The following is a 19,322-nucleotide window of genomic DNA, read 5'->3' on the forward strand; positions in this document are numbered from 1 at the left end:
CATTAGGTACATTACTATTATTTAAAATTGTGGATGCTCTAATAAATGTTAAACAATATCACCTTGCTGTGATTTAAATTTTCATTTGTTTGATTAAAAGTAAGCTTGAACAGTTTTTCACAATTATTCCTCTTTTTAATTGGGCCTTCATGACCTTTAAAATTTTAAACTGTGTCTTTAAAGCAGATTATTATTAATTTTTGAGTGAAAAATTAGATTTATTCTTTGTATCTCTAGAGAACAGAGCTAAACCAATAGATAAAAATTACCATGTGGAGATTTCAACTCTACAGAAGGAAGAAATGTTCTAATAACCAGAACTGTCCATCATTGGAGTAGAAGGCAGATTATTTTTCCAAATGCCACAGAATAGCATTTTTTACTGAGAAAAAGATTATATTGATAACTCACTTACCAAGTATTTTACCATAAGATAATAGTTCCACTTTCTTCCAAAACTTTAAAAGAGGAACAGAAGTTTTGTACTGAAATATGTTTATTCTTACAAGTCCTAAAGGAACACAATTCCTCAGCCATATTCCCTTTCATGAATATTTTTCTCATATTTTCATTTCTTCAACTTAGAGCTTTTTAAAAAAATTACTATACATAATAGAGACTGTAAAATATTCTTTTTCTAATGTGTAATGTGTTACATTTTTATGTTACTAACCACAGTATTGCTTAAAAAATAAAAACTTTACAGTCATGTTTATACATAAATAAAATGGAAAAGAAGACTGCAAAACAAAGGTTGTTGTATTTCATGCAGCTCTATTAGAAATATTAAGAAGAGAGTGGGGTGAGTGGGGTGAGAGTACACAGTGATTTTTTTTTTGCAATTTTCAGAGCTATGAATGCAAACTGATAAAAGAACCTTTAAAAAATAAGTTGAAAATTATGTCTGAGGCTTGGAGTTGTGTGATTATCTACTTGACTTTGATGATGCACAATTGATTACTAAACCGTTAGCTGAAATCTTCACAGTGACAATAACAACCAGTCAGGTAGTCCTGGTTGAAGCTCAGGCATCTAAAGACAATAAAGAGAAAGTGAGAACAAGGGCCCAGTAAAGTCTAGTCATAATAGAAGGATAATCATTATAAAGATTTAAAAGCTTAATATCACTTTCTGAAAAGGAAAGGCACACGATTGAAGAGAAAGGAAAATTGATGGCATGGTTCTGTGTGTAGATTTATAAAGAGTAAATCCTGCCAGCTCTCACGATTCACTTCTTGGGAAAAGTGCTAGGATCTGGTGAGGTAAGGGGAAACAGGTAGAATCTGACTTGATGTCATGAATTGGCCTCACATCTTTACTTTTCCTCGTGAATCAGTCTAGCGTGATTAGAAATCAGCAAACTGTGGGTGGGGGAGGTAGGGAACAGGATCTCAACTGTATTCTCACCAGCAAACCCGCTTGCCGAGTGCATGTTGGCAAAAGGCAGTTACTGGGCTATAGAGACAGGTGGATGATTCCATCCTGAGGGAGGTTGCACAGCTTCAGTTCCTGCTTCTTTCTGATTATTATTGGTTACTATGGCATTTTTTAATAAACTGTCTACCTCTCACTTTTCTTCTTCAGTAAGAATTTCCATAGTCTAACAACTTTCAATCCACATGGATTGAGAGAACACATTCAAACTCTTCTTAATGTGTAACCTATACAAGGAAACATTTTGAAAGCTTAATTTTAGATTTAGAATAATATTTGGGGGAAGAAAAGCTATTTTTCTCCCCTGACCTCTTTCTGAGTGCTTTTCTATTTTGGAAGAAATCTTACATATAATAAACTTTATGTTGGCAAAATGTCTAAAGCACCAACCTGTGACTAAGATAATGAAAGGATTTCTGAAACAAACCAAAAAAACACATCATCTGAGCAGACTGTAGACAACATACCCCCAAATTTCCTTTTCTGGGCAGACAGGAGTCATGTATTATAAATACTGTGGTCAGAAATGAAGGTTGTCTTAACTTTTTTTACTTACAGCAGTATCTTTCAGTCCTGAATTCTCTAAGTCTGCTCTAAGCAAATCATTAACCCAAGGTTTTTGAGAATAATAGATTTAGAGTTCTTTAAGTTTATTTGTTTTTAAGGAATTCAATGATAATCACTCAGAATACCAAAATTACTATAGTATTATTTATAAAATAACATTAGTATTTAATATATTATTAAATATCGTGTTAAAGTGTGTGAACTTCCTTAGAGAAGTGACAATGTCACTCACATCTTTGTGGACTTCAATGTCTTTGTGGGCAATATCTTTAATGTTGTAACTATTCAATACTAATTAGTAGTAGTATTAATGTCAGCTATTCTTAGTAGGTATATAATACACCTGTATTAGTTTTCTATTGCTGTTGTAACAAATTACCATAAACTTGATGGTAACACATCACAAATATATTATCTTTTCAAGTTAGAAATCAGACCTAGGTCTCCATGGGCTAAAATCACGGTGTTGGCAGGGCTGGGTTCCTTCTGGATGCTGTAGAGGAGAATCCATTTCCTTGCCCACTGTGGCTTCTAGAGACCACCCACATTCCTTAGCTGTGGCCCACCTTCTCCATCTTAAAAGCCAATATTGCATATCTCTGACCATTTTTCTATAGTTCTATCATCCCCTGTACACATCCAGGAAAGCTTCTCTGATTTTAAAAACCCATGTGATGAGATTGGGCCCAGCCAGGTATCTCAGGATAATCTCCTCATGTTAAAATCTTTAACTTAATCACATCTGCAATGTCCCTTTTGCCATATAAGATCTGGATCTTGGGATTAGGACATGCACATCTTTAGGGCATTGTTCTGCCTATCATAATACTAATAATAAGAGGAATGTTTTCTATACAATATTACATAATATACAACAATAGACAATACCTATTGAAGGTCAGCTGTCTGTCAAGCACAACACTAAGCACCTGACAGGTATTATTTAATCTCATTTTCATAACAAACCAAATTATATATATATTTTTAAATAAATAAGAAAATTGAGGCTTTGAGGAATAAGGCAATTTGTCTAAAGTCATAACCAGGGGCAGAGTCAGAAAGCAAACTCAAGATTCTATGACCTAAGAGTATCTCTGTACTGTCTGATTGTATACACAGTGCCATAACCACTTCAAGTCACTTCAAGTATGATGGGATCAGCAGCTTTATAATTTTTATTTTTATGGGTTCATGATGTTCCATTAAGTGGATTTACTATTTACCACTTACTTAACTATTCCCTTATTTTTGAACATTAAGGATATGCCATTTACCTCAATAAAATACTATGAAAACAACTGTTCCCTTGGCATTCTTAAATAATTGGATTTTTTCTTTAGGTTAGATCCTCAGAAATGAAATTTCGAGGTCAAGCTGGTGTAAACATTTTTATGGCTCTGGATACACACTGTCAAACGACTTTCCTAAAAAGTTATATTCCTTTATATGCCACTGTTACATATGAGGACAAATGTTCTCAGATTCTTCTATCTAGGATCGAAAGAAACCTCAGGTTAAACTGGTTCTTGATTTCAAGGTATTTCACATAGAACAGTCTCATAGAATCTTAGAACATGAAGAACCTTTAGAAATTATGTAACCTGAGATTGGTTCAAGATGGAGGAGTAGAAGGACGTGCTCTAACTCCCTCTTACAAGTGCACCGGAATCACATCTAACTGCTGAACAATCATTGACAGGAAGACACTGGAACTCACCAAAAAAGATACCCCACATCCAAAGACAAAGGAGAAGCCACAATGAGATGGTGGGAGGGGTGCAATCACAATAAAATCAAATCCCATAACTGCTGGGTGGGTGATTCACAAAGTGGAGATCACTTATACCACAGAAGTCCACCTACTGGAGTGAAGGCTTTGAGCCCCATGTCAGGCTTCCCAATTCGGGGGTCCAGCAATGGGAGGAGGAATTCCTAGAGAATCAGACTTTGAACGCTAGTGGGATTTGACTGCAGGACTTCGACAGGACTGGGGAAAACAGAGACTCCACTCTTGGAGGGCACACACAAAGAAGTGTGCGTATCGGGACCCAGGGGAAGGAGCAGTTACCCTATAGGAGACTGAACCAGACCTACCTGCTAGTGTTGGAGGGTCTCCTGCAGAGGCGGGGGGTGGCTGTGGCTCACCGTGGGGACAAGGACACTGGCAGCAGAAGTTCTGGGAAGTACTCCTTGGTGTGAGCCCTTCCAGAGTCCGCCATCAGCCCCACCAAAGAGCCCTGGTAGGCTCAAGTGTTGGGTCACATCAGGCCAAACAACCAACAGGGAGGGAACCCAGCCTCACCCATTAGCAGACAAGCAGATTAAAGTTTTACTGAGCTCTGCCCATGAGTGCAACAGCCAGCTCTACCCACCACCAGTCCCTCCCATCAGGAAACTTGCACAAGCCTCTTAGATAGCCTCATCCACCAGAGGGCACACAGCAGAAGCAAGAAGAACTACAATCCTGCAGCCTGTGGGAAAAAAAAAACATATTCACAGAAAGACAGACAAGATGAAAAGGCAGAGGGCTATGTACCAAATGAAGGAACAAGGTAAAACCCCAGAAAAACAACTAAATGCAGTGGAGATAGGCAACCCTCCAGAAAAAGAATTCAGATTAACGATAGTGAAGATGATCCAGGACCTCAGAAAAAGAATGGAGGCAAAGATCAAGAAGACTCAAGAAATGGTTAACAAGGACCTAGAAGAATTAAAGAACAAAAAAACAGAGATGAACAATACAATAACTGAAATGAAAAATACACTAGAAGGAATCAATAGCAGAATAACTAAGGCAGAAGAACGGATAAGTGACCTGGAAGACAGAATGGTGGAATTCACTGCTGTGGAACAGAATAAAGAAAAAAGAATGAAAAGAAATGAAGACAGCCTAAGAGACTACTGGGACAACATTAGATGCAACAACATTTACATCATAGGGGTCTCAGAAGGAGAAGAGAGAGAGAAAGGACCCGAGAAAATATTTCAAGAGAATATAGTTGAAAACTTCCCTAACATGGGAAAGGGAATAGCCACCCAAGTCCAGGAAGGGCAGAGAGTCCCAGGAAGGATAAACTCAAGGAGAAACACGCCGAGACACAGAGTAATCAAGTTGGCAAAAATTAAAGACAAAGAAAAATTATTGAAAGCAACAGGGAAAAACGACAATTAACATACAAGGGAACTCCCATAAGGTTAACAGCTGATTTCTTAGGTGAAACTCTAGAAGCCAGAAGGGAGTGGCATGACATATTTAAAGTGATGAAAGGGAAGAACCTACAACCAAGATTACTCTACCCGGCAAGGATCTCATTCAGATTAGATGGAGAAATCAAAAGCTTTGCAGACAAGCAAAAGCTAAGAGAATTCAGCACCACCAAACCAGCTCTACAGCAAATGCTAAAGGAACTTCTCTAAGTGGGAAACACAAGAGAAGAAAAGGACCTACAAAAACAAACCCATAACAACTAAGAAAATGGTAATAGGAACATACATATTGATAATTACCTTCAATGTAAATGGGTTAAATGCTCCAAACAAAAGACACAGGCTCCCTGAAGGGATACAAAAAGAAGACCCATATATATGTTGTCTATAAGAGACTTACGTCAGACCTAGGGACACATACAGATTGAAAGTGAGGAAATGGAGAAAGATATTCCATGCAAATGGAAATCAAAAGGAAGCTGGAGTAGCAATACTTATATCAGATAAAATAGACTTTAAAATAAAGAATGTTACAAGAGACAAGGAAGGACACTACATAATGATCAAGGGATCAATCCAAGAATAAGATAGAACAATTATAAATATATATGCACCCAACATAGGAGCACCTCAATACATAAGGCAACTGTTAACAGCTATAAAAGAGGAAATCGACAGGAACACAATAATAATGGGGGACTTTAACACCTCACTTACACCAATGGACAGATCATCCAAAATGAAAATAAATAAGGAAACAGAAGCTTTAAATGACACAATAGACAAGATAGATTTAACTGATAATTATAGGACATTCCATCCAAAAACAGCAGATCACACTTTCTTCTCAAGTGCGTACAGAACATTCTCCAGGGTAGATCATATCTTGGGTCACAAATTAAGCCTCAGTAAATTTAAGAAAATTGAAATCATATCAAGAATCTTTTCTGACCACAATGCTATGAGATTAGAAAGCAATTACAGGGAAAAAATATGTAAAAAACACAAACACATGGAGGTTAAACAATACATTACTAAATAACCAAGAGATCACTGGAGAAATCAAAGAGGAAATCAGAAAATACCTAGAGACAAATGACAATGAAAACACGATGATCCAAAACCTATGAGATGCAGCAAAAGCAGTTCTAAGAGGGAAGTTTATAGCAATACAAGCCTACCTCAAGAAGCAAGAAAAATCTCAAATAAACAATGTAACCTTCCACCTAAAGGAACTAGAGAAAGAAGTACAAACAAAACCCAAAGTTAGTAAAAGGAAAGAAATCATAAAGATCAGAGCAGAAATAAATGAAATAGAAACAAAGAAAACAATAGCAAAGATCAATAAAACTAAAAGCTGCTTCTTTGAGAAGATAAACAAAATTGATAAACCATTAGCCAGACTCATCAAGAAAAAGAGGGAGAGGACTCAGATCAATGAAATTAGAAATGAAAAAGAAAAAGTTACAACAGACACCACAGAAATAAAGCATCCTAAGAGACTACTACAAGCAACTCTATGCCAATAAAATGGACAACCTGGAAAAATGGACAAATTCTTAGAAAGGTATAACCTTCCAAGACTGAACCAGGAAGAAATAGAAAATATGAACAGACCAATCACAAGTAATGAAACTGAAACTGTGATTAAAAATCTTCCAACAAACAAAAGTCCAGGACCAGATGGCTTCACAGGTGAATTCTATCAAACATTTAGAGAAGAGCTAACAGCCATCCTTCTCAAACTCTTCCAAAAAATTGCAGAGGAAGGAACACTTCCAAACTCATTCTATGAGGCCACCATCACCCTGATACCAAAACCAGACAAAGATACTACAAAAAAAAAAAAAAAATTACAGGCCAATATCACTGATGAATATAGATGCAAAAACCCTCAACAAGATACTAGCAAACAGAATCCAACAACACATTAAAAGGATCATACAACATGATCAAGTCGGATTTATCCCAGGGATGCAAGGATTCTTCAATATACGGAAATCAATCAATGTGACACACCATATTAACAAATTGAAGAAGAAAAACCATATGACCATCTCAATAAATGCAGAAAAAGCTTTTGAAAAAATTCAACACCCATTTATGATAAAAACTCTCCAGAAAGTAGGCATAGAGGGAAACTACCTCAACATAATAAAGGCCATATATGACAAACCTAGAGCAAACATCATTCTCAATGGTGAAAAACTGAAAGTATTTCCTCTAAGATCAGGAACAAGACAAGGATGTCCACTCTCACCACTATTATTCAACATAGTTTTGGAAGTCCTAGCCACAGCAATCAGGGAAGAAAAAGAAATAAAAGGAATACAAACTGGAAAAGAAGAAGTAAAGCTGTCACTATTTGCAGATGACATGATAGTATACATAGAGAATGCTAAAGATGCCACCAGAAAACTATGAGAGTTAATCAATGAATTTGGTACAGTTGCAGGATACAAAATTAATGCACAGAAATCTCTGGAATTCCTATACACTAATGATGAAAAATCTGGAAGAGAAATTAAGAAAACACTTCCATTTACCATCGCAACAAAAAGAATAAAATACCTAGGAACAAACCTACCTAGGGAGGCAAAAGACTTGTATGCAGAAAACTATAAGATACTGATGAAAGAAATTAAAGATAATACAAACAGATGGAGAGATATACCATGTTCTTGGATTGGAAGAATCAATATTGTGAAAATGACTCTACTACCCAAAGCAATCTACAGATTCAATGCAATCCTGATCAAATTACCAATGGCAGTTTTTACAGAACTAGAACAAAAAACCTTAAAATTTGTGTGGAGATACAAAAGACTGCGAATAGCCAAAGCAGTCTTGAGGGAAAAAAACGGAGCTGGAAGAATCAGACTCCCAGACTTCAGACAATACTACAAAGCTACAGTAATCAAGACAATATGCTACTGGCACAAAAACAGAAATATAGATAAATGGAACAGGATACAAAGCCCAGAGATAAGCCCATGCACCTATGGTCAACTAATCTATGACAAAGGAGGCAAGGATATACAATAGATAAAAGACAGTGTCTTCAATAAGTGGTGCTGGGAAAACTGGACAGCTACATGTAAAAGAATGAAATTAGAACACTCTCTAACACCATATACAAAAATAAACTCAAAATGGATTAGAGGCCTAAATGTAAGACTGGACACTATAAAACTCTTAGAGGAAAACATAGGAAGAACGCTCTTTGACATAAATCACAGCAAGATTTGTTTTGATCCACCTCTTAGAGTAATGGAAAGAAAAGCAAAAAAAAAAAAAAAAAAAAAACAAAAAAACAAATGGGACCTAATGAAACTTAAAAGCTTTTGCAAAGGAAAGGAAACTACAATCAAGATGAAAAGACAACAAGACAACCCTCAGAATGGGAGAAAATATTTGCAAACGAATCAACGGACAAAGGATTAATCTCCAAAATATATAAACAGCTTATGTAGCTCAATATTAAAAAAACAAACAACCCAATCCAGAAACGGGCAGGAGACCTAAATAGACATTTCTCCAAAGAAGACATACAGATGGCCAAGAAGCATAGGAAAAGCTGCTCAACATCACTAATTATTAGAGAAATGCAAATCAAAACTACAATGAGGTATCACCTCACACCAGTTAGAATGGGCATCATCAGAAAATCTACAAACAACAAATGCTGGAGAGGGTGTGGATAAAAGGGAACCCTCTTGCACTGTTGGTGAGAATGTAAATTGATACAGCCACTATGGAGAACAGTATGGAGGCTCCTTAAAAATTAAAAATAGAATTACCATATGACCCAGCAATCCCACTACTGGGCATGTACCCAGAGAAAACCACAATTCAAAAAGACACATGCACCCCAATGTTCATTGCAGCACTATTTATAATAGCCATGTCATGGAAGCAACCTAAATGCCCATCGACAGACGAATGGATAAAGAAGATGTGGTATATATATACAATGGAATATTACTCCGCCATAATAAGGAACAAAATTGGGTTATTTGTAGAGACATGGATGGATCTAGAGACTGTCATACAGAGTGAAGTAAGTCAGAAAGAGAAAAACAAATATCGTATATTAACGCATATATGTGAAACCTAGAAAAATGGTACAGATGAACTGGTTTGCAGGGCAGAAATGGAGACACAGATGTAGAGAACAAATGTATGGACACCAGTGGGGGAAAGTGGCTGGCGGGGGAGGGGGGTGGTGTGATGAATTGGGATATTGGGACTGACATATATACACTAATATGTATAAAATGGATAACTAATAAGAACCTGCTGTATAAAAAAATAAAAATTAAAAAAAGAAATTATCCAACCTAACCTCCTTTCCTCTTTTTTAGGCATCCTATGTCACAGCTCATATCATACTGACAGGATTTGGTTGGTTCTGTTATTGTCTCTTATCCAGAAAGGTAAGCTTCATCAGTACAGGGATAAATATCCCTTCTTTATCTTGTTATCCTCAAGTTATAACTGAATGTTTGGCACACTGCAGGTACTCATTATTATAAGTGCTTCCTTGATCAACCCAGAATCAGGCACTTTAGCATGGCGAAATGAACACTGGAATAAGAATCAAAAAACCTAGATTCTACTTTCAGATTTGCCACAGTTAGCTGCGACATAATATTTCTACTCCTCAATTTCTTAATTTGGCAAATTAGATGTGTACCATTCGCTTTCTAAGATCTCTTTTAATTGTAAAACTCAATATGAATTTTAATGCCAACCCCTTTATTTTATATCACAATCCTCCAAATATTTAAAAGACATGCAGTGTATACTTTGTTTTCTAACCACCAGTTTTTTCAGGTTTGGTGGGGAGAGGGATGTGTAGATGGGGATTGTTTTTAGATCTGTATCCTTCAGATAGTTTTTTACTGGCAATTCTAGTTTGGCATTTTCTTTTGTAATGTGTGATGCTTAGGACAATGCTTAGAATACTTTAGCTGTTCTCCGACTAGGGCAGAATGAAATAGGACTTTTATGAGAAATAGACTAGACTTCCATTAGTGCAGTTTAACATGTCTTATGGGGGTTTAGCACTCCCATTACACCTGCTGCTTACCACTATATTTTTAATTATCGAAACTGCTTAGACTCTTTATTCTTCTTAAATCCTGTTGCCTCTACAGCTTTAATACATGCCCTTGAATAAGATGTATGGCTGAGCCAGTAAAGACCTGCCACCTTCCTATAAAATAGAAAGAAACTGGGATAGAGAGAGAAAAACTTCCAGGACATAAAAATCCCAGACAGGACTGCTAACATGCTAAAATATGAACACAGCACGTATTTGTTTTCTTTACCACTGTATCCCCAGCACCAAGAACAATGCCTGGGGCAAGAGAGATGCTCCCAAAATATTTGTTGAGTGAAGAGAGAGAGCTGAGAAACCATACCCTGAGGGTCCTTTCCATCCTAGTCCCTCCCAAGTGTTTACTGAGCTCGACCAGTGACAGAAGAGTCCCCAGCTATCCCCCAGGCAGCTCCCAGCCTGACACAGATTCAGAATAAAGTGACACCAGACACACACCTCCTCGTTCTAGGCAAGTCTTTGGAAAATCATTACATTACTGGGTTTCACTTCACTATGTATCTGATTGTGAACAGAGGTATTAAAGAAGTCATATGACAAACAAGTTAAAAGTTTATCTTCCAAAATTAGGACCCATAGAGAGAAACTAATGGTAGAGGATATTTAAGAGAATATGGGAGTCTGATCTTCAGGATAGGCCGAGTCAAGTTTTCTTTTTCTACCTTTGTTTCCTGTCCACTGGGTCTGAAGCACTTCTTGACATTAACACGAATACCAGACACAGAGAGACCTCACAAAATGTGCGTTTCAGCCAAAATCACTTCCCGTGTAGGCAGCCCTTCTGAGAAAGGCTCCTCCACGTTCTGTTATTTTTCTAAGGCTACTCAGAGGCCATCATGGGTCTCTAACATCTAAAATATCTAACTCTTAGACATGATCTCTCTTACAAAATACGCCTATATAAATATAAGCAAATAATACTAAAAATAAAAAACACAAAAATTAAAAAAAACAAACAAATTTTCTCTCAATTACATACAAACTTTACCTAAATAAGAAGCAAGAGGTTCATTCTTTTTGGTAGACTCAACATTAAAGGTCGTGTTTTGGGGAATTAGGATTTGATTAGCCTTCTGCATGACGACTGTTCCATTCCAGTCATAGGCTCCTACTGCTCCAAGCATGACCCAGTCCTTATATCCAAAATAGAGAAGACAATGATATTTAACAAAAATAGTAAGAGCAAACACTTACATAGCATTTACAATATGTTAAGTACTGTTCGAAGTGCTTTACATATATTAAATCATAAAATCGTCACAATAATCCATTGGGCTAGATGCCATTATTACCACTTCTTTTACAGAAGAAACTGAGGCAGAATAAGTGAATTTGCCTAGCTCATACAGTACAATTACACACTGAAATGTCAATATTCTTGTGCAAGGACCACGGTAACATTTCTTCCATCAGCTACAAAGGATATATTTTCTAATCTTGCCTTTCTGCTTTATGACTGCTAAGAAGCCTGGGTCTTGAACATGGAATTCTAGCAAGACCCTTGAATACCTTGACACCAAGAAAAAGATACATTCCGTATCTTTAGCAAATATGTTAAATATTTTATTTAGCTAGATGTATAATTATAGAAGGCAGACATCAAACTGTCTGATTCACAATTATTAGTACAATGTAGTGAGCTGTGTATGATAACATGCTTTCCTAATAAGAAGCCTGTGAAGTGCTGTTTCCTATTTGGATTAGAAACAACATGGTCTGAATAACTGCTCATGCCATGAGCTGCAAGTTGCACCTGTAATGCTGATGTCTGGGTGTTGGCTTTGGGAAAGGAAACCTCAAAAAAAAAAAAGTTTTCTACCAAGTGGTCAATGTACCTGTGAATAATGAGCACTGAAGCCGGTCTGAGACATTTCCATCTCAAAAGATGCTGCCGACTGGTCAGCTGTAGCTGTAACAGAGGAGAATTGCCTTTAGCACACTGCTGATTTGCAGAAGACAGAGACCTAGTACAGTCTGTGGTCTTGACCAACCAGAACTTCCAGCATCTTTAGGGCATTTTCAGCCACACATTTCTCAAACTCAAAATTCCTAGGTAGGGCTGGGTGGAGGACGGAGAGGGTTAGCAGAAGGGCTGTGTCTCACATTCCTGTTAGTTTCCCCATCCTGGCTGAATTCATCCTTCTGTTCTTATACTGTAGCACTCTTACAGATCCTATGGAGCTTTGGATCAACGTGGCTGAAAGCTCTGTGTCTCACCCTCATGCCCTGGGAATCCTCCTGAGATTAGGTTAAACTTACCTGATACGTCACAGGGATAATAACATTTGATTCACATATTTAAAGAGGTTTCTTTCTTTCTTTCTTTTTTTTTTTTGTGGAACACGGGCCTCTCACCCCTGTGGCCTCTCCCGTTGCAGAGCACAGGCTCAGGACGCGCAGGCCCAGCGGCCATGGCTCACGGGCCCAGCCGCTCCACGGCATGTGGGATCCTCCCAGACGGGGGCACAAACCCGCGTCCCCTGCATCGGCAGGCGGACTCTCAACCACTGCACCACCAGGGAAGCCCTAAAGAGGTTTCTTGATTCTACCAGCCTCACTTGCATTTCCTGCCCTATATCAATCTCAGAATTCCATTGTGTGATAAAGGTTTAGGGATTCTTGGGTTGGTATTTGCTCTGATTTCTGGCTGTGGGTGTCACTCACAGATCAGGAAGGGACTTTCTGACAGGGCTCCACGTCACATGCCGTTCAATCACACTTTTTTTTTTAAAGACCCTGTGCCCATTTTGAAGCTCTTTACTGAAACACAGAAATAATCCAGAGCATTCTATGGGAGTGCGCTGCTCTCAGAATATTCACCAAGCCAAAGCCACAGCCTCCTAAGGGGATTAAGGGAATGTTGATTAATTTGCTTTCAGGAGGGAGTTACTGATTTATTTGGCCTTGCTGATAAGTTAAAAATAGCCCATAATTTTTTAAAAGTCAAACTACTCTTTCACTGAGGCATGAGAACAATCAAATTTGTGAAACCAAACTTATTTACTAGTTATTTACCTGCGTAAATTTGTTAACAAATACATCAGTAATTGCCTTTTTATAGGACTAGATTAAATGAGGAAATCAATCAAGAATTCAACTATATCATTTTAATCTCAATACAAATTGCCCTCTAATTTAAATGACTGAGATGCACTTTTACTTTAACTTGAACCTTTATTTTAGGCCCACAATGGTGTAAGATGCTTTCTCATTTATCTCTGCAAGATCAATTATAAGAATGCAGTAGTGGAGACCTACATAGTTCCAGCACCTTCCCCTGTCGCTGTTCTGAGGACAGAGAGAACAACTGAGAACAGAGAGAAGGAAGCTCTGTGAAATTCTGCCTGCTGAATTGGCATCTTGGCAAAGCACAGTGTACATGCCGGAACTTCTTAATGTCAGCTCCTCCCTGGACTTGTTCATGGGTGTTGCAATATCTACTCTGACCAGCTTCTGGTTAGGAATTTCAGCATTTTTCCCAGTGCTTGATGGGAACGGGAGACAGTAGTTTCCTGATTTTATGGGCAAATAGCTGGTACGCTCACCTCACTAGGTGGCACTGTCCTTCAGCAAGCATGTTTTTCACAATTGCTGCTAGTTGTCATCTAAAGATAAATGTTGATAGGAAATGGAGATTTCCAAAGTAACAAGGAAATGAAGCCCTTTTGGATCTCATTGTGAAAAAAGACATAAATAGGCTAGTAAAAACACTGCTTTTGGTTAGTCCTGAAAGTGCAGCAATGAAGATATGGGAGACATTTTTAATCTATGGAGTTCCTCATAAAATGATTTTGTTTTTAAATATGGAGACATTTCTTGTGTATGTAGGTACTTCAATGTATAACCTTTAACTCATGGTGTCGTTAGGTTAGAATGAATCTGAAAATGTCATTTAAGGCAAATTGATCCCTCCTCCACCTGATAGCTGTTACAGGATTCATTTCTACAAGTCTTAGGTTATATTTACTTGCTTACTTAAGATGAGATTTAGAAATGAAATAGAGACACAGATGTAAGCAACAAATGTATGGACACCAAGGGGAGACTGAGAAGGTGCTTGTAAATTTCTATGTTTAAGATGAAAAACAACAGTCCTCAGTGTGTCCTGTCCTCACAAGGACAAAGTCAATAGGATTCAGACAGAGCAGAAGAGCAGAACCGTCTGGTGGTTTCTCATCCTAGGTTGAGAAAAAAAGCCATGTTCTCTGAGTCTCCAGATTATCAATAGGATTCAGACAGAGCAGAAGAGCAGAACCGTCTGGTGGTTTCTCATCCTAGGTTGAGAAAAAAAGCCATGTTCTCTGAGTCTCCAGATTATCAGAGAATGTGAAGGAAGAGGCTTTTTCAATTTTGCCTGGCATAACAATTCTGAAGACTTCTTTTTTTGTCAGGGAAGATCTAGTTCCAAAGTACATTGTTCCTTGACATTGTCTACCTAAGGCAGAGGAGGGAATGTCATGACTCGTTATCCGCAATGGCCAGCTGCCGTTGAAAAATCAAAGAAAAAATTTACAAAGAAGTAACATGACTCAGACAAATACAGTGAACCAATGTTTCACTGCCATGGGTCTTGAGGCAGGGTTCCATGAAGACCTTTAAAATGGACAAGGAGAAAAATAGGAGAAAATAAATGAACAAAGAAGTTATTATACAAGAACTGTCCCACAGAAGCCCAAAATGAAAAACAAAGACAAAAACAAAACTTGAGTTAGTGTCTCCATTTTCTAAACCTGTGTCACAGAAAAGGAATAAAACACATGGGCACATTTTTGTTCTTGTGTGTCTACATTGACCATTGTCTTCATCTGGCCCTCACATCAGTACTGCCGGGTCCTTACAAAGAGAGCTGCCAGCAGACACAGTGCTATGTGAAACAGCCATCTATGGACAGATTTATATAAGAGGACATTGTTCCATGGTGGCTATTGTACACAGTAAAAACGCATTAGCCACGTGGTAGAAACAAATACCAAAACCAATTACGTTGAGTTTGAATTGTAGAGAGAATATTCAGGCTTATGAGAACTAGTCATACCTTCTAGGGCAAAGATTCTTTCTCCCAGAGCTTCAACAATAGTGACTAGTGCCAATTCATCAGAGACATTGAAGAAATGCTTTTCCGTGGGTTCACTTGCAATTGATTTTATTTCCTCCACAAATTTTTCAGTGCTTAAATTTCCTCGATTATAGCTGCCAAGAATCTAAGACGACAAAAACAGCAAGAATATCTTTTAAATTCTATATGTTAAACAAGAATCTCAAGCATTTTGTCAATAAGCAAGAGAGTGTATAGTACTGTGGCATAATGAAATTTTTATGTACTTCCACATTCTTAGAAGGGTAATTTTCAGAATCTGTAGAATATTAACTGTTATATTCTATAATTGCTGTAGGAAAATATAAAGGGCATCTTGTATGTTTGCAAAAGTTTCTTCTCTGGCATTCCTGTGTCCCTGTTTATCAACAGCTGTATCTTTAAAGTCTGATAGTTCAAAAGTAATGTTACAGTTTCTGAGTGTTTCTGATATTATTCCGGTCAGTGACATCACCATTTGCTGGCAAAAGCAATTAGCCAGTGAATTGCTTGATCTCAAATAGGCAGTACTTCCTGAAACTCTTACCAAGGGGAAGTCAGACACGTATATTTTTTAAACAGATGTTGGACTAAGTAGTAGTCTAACTTGGCAATTTAGAAAATAAACAATTGGGACATTCCTGTCTGAAACAAAATGCTCAAGACGGGGGCATTCTTTTAAATAGAGAAGAGAGAGAGGCAGGAATTATCTACTATAGTTAACCATAATTATTTAGATCTTCTAGCGGGTTTTCGCAAACATTTAGTTTTAAATTTTTTAAGGTAAGGTTTATTGAGATATAATTTATATACAATAAAATTCACCCTCTTTAGATGTACAATTCTATGAATTTTGACAAACCTACACAGTTGTGTTACTAACACATCGAGATTAGACTATTTCCATGACCCCAAAGAGTTCCTTCTTGTCCTTTTGTAGTCAGTCTTCTCTTCCCTCTAACTCCTTGCAAACACTGATCTACTTTCTGTCCTTATAGCTTTGCTTTTTCTAGAACGTTAAATTTAAGGAATCAAATAGCATGTCGTCTTTTGTGTCTGGCTTCTTTCACTTTGCATAATGCTTTCAAGAGTTATCCGTGCTGTCACATGTATCAGTAATTCAGTCATTTTTATTGTTGAGTAGGACTCTACTATGTAGAAGCACAATTCATTTGTTGAGGACATTTGGGTTGTTTTCAGTTTCAAGTGATTATGAATAAAGCTGCTGTAAGTTTTTGCACTTAGGTTTATGTTTTATTTTTTCTTGAGTAAAGACCTAGGAATGAGAGTGCTGGGTTCTATAGTAAGTGTATGTTTAACTGAATAAGAAACTGCCAAAATGTTTATCAGAATAACTGTTCCATTTTGCCATTTTACCTTTCCGACCAGTGATGTGTGAGAGACCCAGTTGCTTTGCATCCTTGACAGCACTTGGTTTTATCAGTTTTTTTCTTTTTAGCAATTTTTTTCAGTTTTAGCAATTCTATTGGTGTGTAGTGGTATCTCATTTAATTTACATTTCCCTAATGACTAATGGTATTGAGACCTGATTATTTGCCATAGTATTTCCTTTTTTGGTGTGGTGTCTGTTCAGATCTTTTGCCAATTTTTAAGAAAATGGATTGTTTGTTTTCCTATTATTTAGTTGTGAGATTTTGTATATATTGGGTTGGCCATAAAGTTTGTTCGGTTTTAAGTAAAAATAAAAGACAAATTTTAAATTTCCACCAAAAATTTTATTGAACAATGTATTCACTAACTGAACGAACTTTTTGGCCAACCCAATATTCTGGATACATACTCTTTATGTGTCTTGTAAATATTTTCTCCCAGTCTATATATTGCCTTTTCCTTTTGTTACAGGATCATTTGATGAGTAGAAGTTTTTAATTCTGATGAAGTCCAACTAATTTTTTTTATGTTGCATTTTTTCTTCTGAAAAATTTAGTTGTTAATGTAAATATTTCTTAATATTTAGAAATGTATATAAATATGAAAATGTTCAAGTTAAAGTAAATGAAAAAATCTTTTAAAAATAATATGTAGGGCTTCCCTGGTGGCAAGTGGTTAAGAATCTGCCTGCCAATTCAGGGGACACAGGTTTGAGCCCTGGTCTGGGAAGATCTCAAATGCCACAGAGAAACTAAGCCTGAGTGCCACAACTACTGAGCCTGCGCTCTAGAGCCCGCGAGCCACAATTACTGAAGCCTGCTTACCTAGAGCCCATGCTCTGCAACAAGAGAAGCCAGTGCAATGAGAAGCCCGCACCCTGCAATGAAGAACAGCCCCCACTCGCTGCAACTAAAGAAAGCCCGCGCACAGCAATGAAGACACAACACAGCCAAAAAGAAGTTAAATAAATAAATAATAAAAATAATATGTAAATTAAAAATGCAAAAAATTTAAAAAACCCAACCCGATGTGTAGATAGGACATTTCTATTGTTTTGTTTTGTTTTGTTTTGTTTTTTTGTGGTACGCGGGCCTCTCACTGTTGTGGCCTCTCCCGTTGTGGAGCACAGGCTCCGGATGCACAGGCTCAGCGGCCACGGCTCACGGGCCCAGCCGCTCCGCAGCATGTGAGATCTTCCCAGACCAGGGCATGAACCCGTGTCCCCTGCATCGGCAGGCGGACTCTCAACCACTGTGCCACCAGGGAAGCCCTACACGTATTTTTTAATGTTAGATTTAGAATGGTAGATTTAAAAACTGACATTTTTATTAAGATGGGTACAGATTTTCACTTGCAGAAAAACAATAACTAAAATTATTGTTTTCAGTGTTGTTTATAACCTACAACATACTCGTTTATTTGTATATCATAAAACGCATAATGGTTTAAGATCAACAACTGAATCACTGTAATGTACGCTAAATGTTAATGTGACAAAAGGAGCTGGGCACCAAGTAGTCAAGCAGCAAGTGCATTGGTTCTCAAATTTTCCTTCCTAGTGAGAAGGGGGTGGGGGATTTATTCCTGGCTCCTTCCCCTTGCTGGAGGAGCCCAGAGGAAGTACTGCAGCATCTGAACCCCCTCCTAAGCTCCAGGACCACAGCGGAGTCACTCCAGTGCCCTTGTCAGTTTCGTAGCTCCTACATCTGTAAAACGTTCTTAGAGGCAAAATGCCTCATTGTATGTGACTAACTTTGAGCTGTTTTGAAGAAAGCGCACTATTTAGGAAAACTAGAGGTGGCTCTAAGACAATTGGCATACTGTTTGGGGAGTTTTTTTGATTTTTGAAATTACTCTCAACTACTACGTCCAGATTTATGTAGGAAGATCTATACCAGCAGCTTACAAATCGAACCAGAACACAAAAACTTAGCTCTTGTTTATCTGGCTGAAAAGCAAATGCCAAACATCAGAAGTGGTTTATATTTGAACAGAGGCCACTAGTGCTTTTCCCACTTTAGCTGCTTGAGGGGTAAGAGAATTAATGGAATGGTAGTAGAGAATTGTCCAAATAGAGAGGGAAAACCCAAGGGCCACTTGCTCTTATTACATTGAACAAATCCTCTCTCATTTAAAAACAGTTAAGATGCTCTTCCTATAGTTGGGTATCTCACCAGAGCTGGATGTACATGCCCTAGACTAAGGATGGAAAAGGCAGTCTCCGAGCTCTGGAGCCTCCATTCCATCCATGGTGTGGGTTTCAGGATCACTGGGGCCTTGCTCAACACCCCACTCTCTGCTTGGTCTTCTCCTCTGAACACACTGGCAGACTCCTCTTTTGTCAGTAGTTTTGCTATGCATGGATTTCTTTTAGACTTAAACAAATTCCGTATGGTGTGAAGCCTTCTGAGTCCCCATTGATTTACCTAATTTATTCTGTAAGTTATATATATGACATCCTGGGCTGAAAAATCACTATTTTTCCTCCTTGGTTCCTATTTACCATATTCTAGATTCACTATTGAA

General features: G+C 37.7%; 1 protein-coding gene across 1 annotated transcript in view; it reads right to left on the bottom strand.

Annotated features, from left to right (window-relative positions):
• ITGA1 (integrin subunit alpha 1) overlaps positions 1-19,322 on the bottom strand; it is a 171,019-nt gene that overhangs the window by 52,043 nt on the left and 99,654 nt on the right. Inside the window, exons 9-11 of the mRNA XM_060009511.1 lie at positions 15,366-15,531; positions 12,166-12,239; positions 11,319-11,463 (exon numbers count right to left, since the gene is read on the bottom strand). Of these exons, the coding sequence (XP_059865494.1) occupies positions 11,319-11,463; positions 12,166-12,239; positions 15,366-15,531 (385 nt within the window). The remainder of the gene's footprint in view (positions 1-11,318; positions 11,464-12,165; positions 12,240-15,365; positions 15,532-19,322) is intronic.

This window comes from Delphinus delphis, chromosome 3 (assembly GCF_949987515.2).
Source record: "Delphinus delphis chromosome 3, mDelDel1.2, whole genome shotgun sequence".
Lineage (NCBI taxonomy): Eukaryota > Metazoa > Chordata > Mammalia > Artiodactyla > Delphinidae > Delphinus > Delphinus delphis.